The sequence below is a fragment of the Tupaia chinensis genome, unplaced genomic scaffold, assembly GCF_000334495.1.
Source record: "Tupaia chinensis unplaced genomic scaffold, TupChi_1.0 Scaffold140464_1, whole genome shotgun sequence".
Classification (NCBI taxonomy): domain Eukaryota; kingdom Metazoa; phylum Chordata; class Mammalia; order Scandentia; family Tupaiidae; genus Tupaia; species Tupaia belangeri.
Window position 1 is genome coordinate 689,326 of NW_006200341.1, and position 9,286 is coordinate 698,611.

The 9,286-nt window shown below is 47.1% G+C and overlaps 1 protein-coding gene across 2 annotated transcripts in view; it reads left to right on the forward strand.

Moving 5' to 3' along the window:
* Positions 1 to 9,286, forward strand: part of PCSK6 (proprotein convertase subtilisin/kexin type 6) — a 125,367-nt gene that overhangs the window by 71,472 nt on the left and 44,609 nt on the right. For both annotated transcript variants that reach the window (XM_014593384.1, XM_027766060.1), the window contains exon 10: positions 4,414 to 4,550. In XM_014593384.1, the coding sequence (XP_014448870.1) occupies positions 4,414 to 4,550 (137 nt within the window). The remainder of the gene's footprint in view (positions 1 to 4,413; positions 4,551 to 9,286) is intronic.

Genomic DNA, 9,286 nt, shown 5'->3' on the forward strand with positions numbered 1-9,286 from the left:
CCCCCGGGGGGTGATTTCTCACTTTCTGTCTCTCTGTCTCTGTCTGTCTGGCGAGCACATGCGCCCTATAGCAAAAAAACCTCTCCGAAAAAAAATAAATAAATAACAGTTCAAGTCCTGGACTTGGCACCTTGAAACTCACACCAGGAGTGTTTGTGTGTGCCCAAAATCCTGAGCGGAAAATGAAGGACAGGGGATTTTGGTGTGGCCATACCCCTAGGGGGTGATTTCTCACTTTCTCTCTGTCCAGAGAGTATATATGCCCGATAACAAAGATCTCTCTGTAAAAAAAAATAATTAAAAAATTAAATGTACAGGGAACCAGCAGTTAGGGTAATGGCTATGTCGCTGGACTCCCACGTAGTCGACCACGGTTCGTGTCCCGGACCCGGTGGCTTAAAACTCACGCCAAGCGCGTGTGCGTGTGTGCCCAAGATCCCGAGAGGAGAATGGAGGAGAAGGGATTGCGGACGGTGTTTGGCATTACTGCATGGCATTGTCGGTGCAGTGGTTGGGACCAGCTCAGCAGGTGGGAAATCCGCAGGGCAGTCCATCAGGAAGGGTAGGTTGCACCTCCTGGACAGGGCTGAGGCTGCTGTCCACGTTCAGATTTCTTCATCAAGGAAGCTTCCTCTTGCTTTTAAGATTTGGGGACCAGCAGTTAGCATAATGGCTATGTTGCTGGACTCCCATGTAGTTGACTGAGGTTCGCGTCTCGGACCCGGTAGCTTAAACTCCCCCCGGGCGCATGTGCGTGCATGCCCAAGATCCCGAGAGGAGAATGGAGGAAAAGGGATTGCAATGTGGCCATCCCCCCCAGGGGGGCGATTTCTCATTTTCTATCTCTCTGTCTCTCTCTGTCTTTCTGGCGAGCACACACGCCCTATAGTAAAAACCTCTTCAAAAAAGAAGAGATTTTGGGTGTGCATGCACATGTACCTGGCATGACTTTTCAGGCCACCAGGTGTAGGACGCAAACCACGCCACCTCCTGGCCTCAAGGATAGTTTCTTAATATATTTTTTGGAGAGGTTTTTGCTATAGGGCGCATGCACTCTCTAGAAAGTGAGAAATCATCCTCCAGGGGGGATGGCCACGCCGCAATCCCTTCTCCTCCATTCTCCTCTCGGGATCTTGGGCATGCACACACACGCGCCCGGCGTGAGTTTAAGCCACCGGGTCTAGGACTCCAACTGTGGTCAACTGCATGTTAGTTCAGTGACTTAGCCATTAGGCCATCTGCTGGTCCCAATATTTATATTTTTAATGTTTGCTGTATGGTGTGTGTACTCATCAGAGACAGACAGGGTGAGAGAGCAAGAGAGATGGGGGAAAGTCAGAAAGCACCTCCCCCAAAGGGGGATGGCCATGCTGCAAGCCCTTCTCCACTCTCCTCTTGGGATTTTGGACATGCACACACATGCACTGGGCATGTTTTTTAAGCAGCCAGGTCCGGAACTCAAACCGCATAGTCGGCCATGTGGGCTCCAGCCACCTTCACCTCCACACCACCAGCTGGCCCAATAAATACTTTTACACCTTGACTACTGCAAGAACCCATAATGAAAAATGGAAACTTAGGGGCCAGTAGGTGGCGTAGTGGTGAAGGCTCTGGACTCCCACACGGCTGACCTTGGTTTGAGACCCAGACCCAGTGGCTTGAAACTCAGCACTAGGCACTTGTGCATGCATGCTTAAAATCCTGAGAAGAGAATGGAAGAGAAAGGATTGCAGTGTGGCCAGTGAGAAATCTCTCCCTGAGGGCGATTTCTCACTGTTTCTCTGTCTCTGTTCTCTGGTGAACGCACATGCCCTATAGCAAAAATATGTTGTCTCTCTAAAACATAAAAAAAGGAATCTTATATCATACACAACTTCCATAAAGAGCCCTATGTCCCCAAGTGTCACTGCCGAAGCCTATTAAACCCTGGAGATTAAGGGATAATGTTTTTTCCCACACCTTTGAGTAGTTCTTTATTTTTCCTTTTTATTTTATTTATTTATTTTTTTTTTGAGAGGTTTTTGCTATAGGGTGCGTGCGTGAGCTCGCCAGAAAGACAGAGAGACAGAGAGCAAGAAATCACCACCCAGGGGGGATGGCCACACCACAATCCCTTTTCCATTCTCCTCTCAGGATCACACACACACCCGGCATAAGTTTAAGCCACCAGGAAGTTTAAGCCACCAGGTCGGGGAATCGAACCTCGGTCGACTACATGGGAGTCCAGCGACATAGCCATTACGCTAACTGCTGGTCCCATGACGTGGAATTTCTAATAAATATTTAAATACAAAACAGATTGAATTTAGCATAGATAATCTAGGCTAATGCACAGCTAGATATGAGTAAAGTCAGAGGAAACAAATAATTTCTCTTTTGTGTTTGAAAGGATTATGTGTCATTAGAAAGTCACAGATAAGTCCTTGGAGTCTGGGGTGGGAGAATGGGCGGGTCAAGTGAGGATGGTTTGGGTGTGTCATTCTTTTTTTTTTTTTTTTTTTTTTTTTGGGTATAGGGCACGTGCGCTCCCCAGAAAGACAGAGAGAGACAGAGAGATAGAAAGAGAGAAATCACCCCCCAGGGGAGATGGCCTCGCTGCAATCCCTTCTCCTCCATTCTCCTCTCGGGATCTTGGGCACGCATGCACACATGCCCGGCGGAGTTTAAGCCACCGGGTCCAGGACTCGAACCACCGCTGGCTACATGTGAGTCCAGCGACATAGCCATTACGCCAACTGCTGGTCCCAGGTGTATCACTCTTGAGCATACTGAGGGTATGCAAAGAACAGCTTGGTGGGGACAGTGATACGTGGTCTATTCTTTTTTCTCTAACACCCAAAGCTGACTTTTCAGATGTATTCTTCCCTCGCCTTCGTTTTAATTATGCGTGTGCTCACCAGAGAGACAGAGAAAGTGAGAAATCACCCTCCAGGGGGATGGCCACACCACAATCCCTTCTTCTCCATTCTCCTCCATTCTCCTCTTCTCCTCCTCCTTCTCCTATTTTGCACACACACACACACATGCGCCCGGCGTGGGTTTAAGCTTCCAGGCCTGGGACTCAAACCATGGTCAGTCGTGTGGGAGTCCAGCGCCTTAACCACCACACCCACCTACTGTCCCCCTGAAAAGATCATTCTAAGGATGGGAAGGAACCACACACCTTCTGTAAGAAAGTGATGGGACTATGCACATTGATTAGTACACACCAGCTGGTGGTAGAAAGAACATAGACCAGGTTGGCAGGTGGTATGGCGGTTAATGGCGCTGGACTCCCACATGGCTGACCGCGGTTCGAGTCCTGGAACTGGCAGCTTGCTTTCTCACTTTCTCTCTCTCTGTCTGACCCTCTGTGGTAAAATGAAAGTGAATAAATAAATAAATAAAGTATTTAAACATAAAAAGAAAGAACCCAGACCAGGGAGTCAGAATGTCCCTATCAAGTTGATCAAGTTCCAGCCTAGCTAGTTATTGGTGGTTAGAGCTGCAGTGGAGGCGCCTATACATTGGGATGGTAAAGAGGAGACCACTACGGACTGTATCTTATTTTGAGCTGTGCAAGGCCTGACTAACAGTGAGATAATAGAGGTGAAACTCTACCATAGGAGTTTGGAAACAGCCTTTTTTTTTTTTTTTTAATTAATTTTTTTAAGAGGATTTTTTTTTGCTATTGGGCGCGTGCGTTCGCCAGATAGACAGAGAGAGACAGAGAGATAGAAAGCGAGAAATCACCCCCTAGGGGGAATGGCCATGCCAAAATCGCTTTTCCTCCATTCTCTTCTCAGGATCTTGGGCACGCACGCACACGCGCCCGGCGTGAGTTTAAGCCACCGGGTCCGGGACTCGAACCATGGCCGACTACATGGGAGTCCAGTGACATAGCCATTACACTAACTGCTGGTCCCAGGAAACAGCCTTTTACCTGCAGCCCTCACTCTGGCGTCAGTAGAGGGCCAGGCCCCTTCTTTCCCACTCCTCAGGGCTGTTTTGGAAGTAAGCTTCAACCAGGTTATATGGTCTCCTGAAAAATACTCCTTCAGTGCACAAGAGAGCCCTGCTTGGCCTAGTCACCCTGCCTAGCCTCCCAGTGTCAGAATCTTCATTTTCTTTTCTTTTCTTTTTTTTTTTTTTGAGAGAGAGAGACTTTTGCTATAGGCCTTATGCACTTGCCAGAGAGACACAGAAAGACAGAGAGACAGAAAGCGAGAAATCACCTCCCAGAGGCTGTGGCCACTCCATCCTCCTCTCAGGATTTTGGGTACACACGCACATACATCTGGCATGAGTTTTAAGCTATCAGGTCCGAGACTCAAACTGCAGTTGGCTATGTGGGAATTCAGTGACATAATCAGTACACCACCTGTTGGTCCCAGAACCTTTTTTTTTTTTTTTATCCCACATCTTCACTTGCAGATTGCTGGATCTTTCCAATGAAGGGTTTACAAACTGGGAGTTCATGACCGTCCACTGCTGGGGAGAAAAGGCTGAAGGGGAGTGGACCTTGGAAGTCCAAGACATTCCATCCCAAGTCCGCAACCCAGAAAAACAAGGTCAGTGACTTGGGGATTTCATAACTTTCTGTTTTTCCACTCTCTTTTTTTACTCTGGGCCTCTCTGCTAAGTCTTCGTTTTGTTTGGTGGAGGTAAAACTTACATAACCTGAAATTCACCATTTTTATCATTGTAAAATATACAGTTCAGTGGTGTTTAGTACATCCACAGTGGTATCCACCTCTACTTTGTATCTATGTGGATTTCTCTCTGCTAGACCTTTTATATAAATGCACTCATATAATGTGGTCTTTTGAGTCCGGCTTCTTTCACTTAGCATGATTTTTTTTTCTTTTTTTTTTGGAGAGGTTTTTTGCTATAGGGCGCATGCGCTCGCCAGACAGACAGAGAGAGACAGAGAGATAGAAAGTGAGAAATCACCCCCTAGGGGGGATGGCCACGCCACAATCCCTTCTCCTCCATTCACCTCTCGGGATCTTGGGCATGCACGCACACACGCCCGGCGTGAGTTTAAGCCACCGGGTCCGGGACGCGAACCGCAGTCGACTACGTGGGAGTCCAGCGACATAGCCATATGCTAACTGCTGGTCCCACTTAGCATGATATTTTCAAAATCCATCCATGTTTTTAGAGTGTATCAGAATGTCATTTCTTTTATGGCTGAAAAATATTCCATTGTATGGACATACCACAATTGGTTTATCCATTTGTCTATCAATGGATGTTTGGATTGTTTCTGCCTTTTAACTGTTGTAGACAATGTTGCTCTGGACATTTGTGTTCAAGTGTTTGTGTGGACATATGTTTTCACTTTTCTTTGCTATGTATCTAGGATTAGAATTGGTAGATCATATGGTAACTCTGTTTAGCTTTTTGATGGAACAGCTAGTTTTCCACATTGGCTGCACAATCTTATACTTCTACCTGTAGTATATGAGGGATCCAGTTTCCTCACATCTTCACTAACACTTATTTTCCCTTCGCTTGTTTTCTATTTTAACTATTCTAATGAGTATAAAGCAGTATCTAATTTTGATGTGATTCTACCTGATGACTAATGAGGTTGAGCATCTTTTCATGTGCTTGTTCCTCATTTGTATATCTTCTTTGGTGAGATATTTATTCAAGACTCTTGGCCATTTTAAAAATTGGGTCATTTGTCCCTTTTGTTGTTGAATTATAAGAGTACTTATCAGATATATCATTTGCAAATATTTTCTATCATTCTGTGGGTTGCCTTTTAACTTTCATGGTGGTGGCCTTTGATGCACCAAAGATTTTCACTTTGGTTTAATCTATGTTTTCTATTGTTGCTTTTGGTGTTATATTTAAGAAACCATTGATCACACAGATTTACTCCCATATGCTATTCAGTTGTCCTAGCATCATTTGTTGAAAAGACTACACTTTTCACATTGGGTGATCTTAGCATCTCTGTTGAAAATCAGGGGCCCGCAAGTGGCACAGTGGCTAAGACTCTGGACTCCCATGCGGTCGATGGTCAACTGTGGTTCAAGTCCTCAACCTGGTGGCTTATTCTCTCTTTCTCTCTTTCCAACTCTCTCTCCCTGTCCCTCTCTGGTCAAAACTGAAAAATAAAGAATAAAGAAATAATTCTTTAAAAAAAAAAAAAGAAAGAAAAGAAAATCAGGAGTTTATTTCTGAACTCTCAGTTCTATTCGGTTGGTCTATGTCTATTCTTATACCAATACTACACTGTTTTGATTACTGTAACTTTGTAGGAAATTTTAAAATCAGAACATGGCCTCCTAAATAGGGTTTTATAATAAATAAATAACCAAGATTCAAAACAAGATGCAGGAGCCAGCAGGTGGCATGGTGATTAAGGCACTGGGTTCCTACATGGCTGACCACAGCTCAAGTCCCAGCCCTGGCAGCTTGCTTTCTCACTTTCCCTGTCTTTCTCTCTGTCTCTCTCTGGTGAGCCCATATGCCCTATAACAAAAATAATGCTGATAATAAATAAAATAAAATAAATGACTCCTTTTTTTTTTTCTCTTAGAGCACATGCGCTCACCAGAGAGAGAAAGAGAGACAGAGAGAAGGAAAGTGAAAAATCACGCCCAGGAAGGAATGGCCATTCTGTAATCCCTTTCTCCTCCACTTTCCTCCCAGGATCTTGGGCATAGGCGCACACATGCCTGGTGAGACTTTCAAGCCTCCAGGTCCAAGACTTGAACTGCTGTTGTACGTGTGGAGTCCAGTGACATAACCACTACATCATCTGAGAGGTTTTTGCTATAGGGCATTGTGCTCGCCAGAAAGACAGAGAGAGACAGAGAGACAGAAAGTGAGAAATCACCCCCCAGGGGGGATGGCCACGCCGCAATCCCTTCTCCTCCATTCTCCTCTCGGGATCTTGGGCACGCACGCACACGCGCCCGGCGTGAGTTCAAGCCACCGGGTCTGGGACTCGAGCCACAGTTGGCCACATGGGAGTCCATCACTTTAACCACCATGTCTCTTGCTGGCCCCCATCCCTTTAGGCTTTGTGGTGCCCACAGATCACCTGCCAGCACAGCCAGCCACCTGGGCGGGACTTCCCGGAGCTGGCCTTGTGCACCAGGCAGGGAGCTGCGTGGACCACAGAGGGCTGCCCGGGGAGGCCGAGGGGCCTCTGCACCCGCCCAGACGGCGAACCAGTGGGCTGTCAGGCCAATGTGTGGTCTCAGTGCTCACCCAACCTGCTCTTCTCCCCTCACGGGCAGATCTGGGACCTTCCTCCAGTGCAGAGCAGCGGTGGGAACTGCCTGGCTTGGCTGACCTGAGGAAAGGGCCAGCGCACAGTGGGGGCTTCTTGTACCCACAGAGGTGTCCGGCATAGTCAGGTAGGCTACGGAAGAGCAGGACCAAGAGGTGGCGTGGTCATTGAGGTGGCTGGATCCTGCATGGCTAACTACGCGGTTCAAGTCCTGGACCTGGCGGCTTGAAACATATAGGCTAAGGCCAGCAGGTGGCACAGTGGTAGAGGTTCTGGATTTCCACCTGGCTGTCCGCGGTTCAAACCCTAGACACAGTGGCTTGAAAATCACACTGGGCACATGTGTGTGGCTCTCCTTCCTGGGACGAGTGATTTCTCACTTTCCCTGTCACTGTCTGTCTCTCTCCAGCGAGTGCACGTGCCTTGTGATAAACACTTTTAAAAAATTCTGGAGACCAGCAGGTGGCGCTGTAGTTAAGGCACTGGACCCTCCCAACCATGGTTCGAGCCCTGGACCTGGTGGCTTGCTTTCTCACTTTCCCTCTCTCTCTCTCTGTCTCTCTCTCTCTCTGTCTGTCTGTCTCTCTCTGGTCAAATTAAAATGAATGAATGAATAAATCAAATTAAATAAATAATTCTTTTTAAAAAAATTCTGCAGCTTAATCGCAGTATAAAAAGGAGGACGAGGATGAGAAGGAAGAAAGAAGAAAGAAAAAAGGAGCTCATTTCCAGTGATGGGCTGTGTCCAAGTGTTTTTAAATCTCACATAAGGGGGACTAGCAGTTGGCATATGGTTATGTCATTGGACTTCCATGTAGTCGATCGCAGTTCGAGTCCCGGACCCGGTGGCTTAAACTCAGGCCAGGCATGTGTGCGTGCGTGCCTAGGATCCCGAAAGGAGAATGGAGGAGAAGGGATTGCAGCGTGGCCATCCCCCCAGGGGGGTGATTTCTCACTCTCTGTCTCTCTGTCTTTCTGGTGAGTGCACACGCCCTATAGCAAAAACCTCTCCCCCCACAAAAAAATAAATACTCACATAAGACCTGGAGGTTATTAAGTAATTAAGTGATCCGAATGCTACATGCTATGTGAGCTGCAATCTTGTTTCGCCTCCTGGCAAATAGAGCTTGGTTTATGTAATTAGTTTTAACTCATGTTTTGATGCAGAGTAACAGATTAGTCATGCATTTTCCTTTTCATTTCCTAGACCAAAGAAAGGGTGTGTCTTTTCTCAGAATCGCTGTCCTCCGGGAGATCACTTAGGAATGGAGCCCGAGCCAGGCTGCATGCCCCAGTCCTAGCCAGGCTGCATGCCCGGGTAGCTTTTTGTTGATTTTGCATCCGGCACTCCCTCTGCAAACTCTGCGCAGTGCCGGATCTGGGGACACGAGTTCTTGATCCCTCCATTCTCACACACGCAGGTGTGGGACAGGGACATTTTCCACTGAGGTGAGCCCAGCCTGAGGCCCCAGAGTCGGGGAGCTGACCCTGGCACAGCCAAAATAAGGCAAGGGTCTTGTCCTGAACACACACGTGTTCTTTCAGAGAAGTTTGGCCCTTTGTTGCAGAATACTGAAAAAATTATTATTATTTTTTTTTTTAGTTTTTGCTATAGACAGAAGGAAAGTGAGGGGCTGACAGGTGGTGTGGTGTTTAAAAGGCGCTGGATTTCCACATGGCCGACCAGGGTTCGAGTCCTGGACCTGGCCGCGTTCTTTCTTTCTTTCCCTTTCTCTCTCTCTCTGGTCCAACTTAAAAAATAATAATAAGAGATAGAATTAAATACATAAGGAAGGAAAAGTGAGAAAGCACTTGGCGTCATGGCTATGTCGCTGGACTCCCACGTAGTCGACCGCTGTTCAAGTCCCGGACTCTGTGGCTTAAACTCACGCCAGGTGTGTGTGCGTGTGTGCCTAAGATCCTGAGAGGAGAATGGAGGAGAAGGGATTGCGGCGTGCCATCCCCCTTGGGGGGTGATTTCTCTCTTTCTGTCTCTATGTCTCTGTCTTTCTGAAGAGCAAAAACTTTCTCCTTAAGAAAATAAAATAAAAA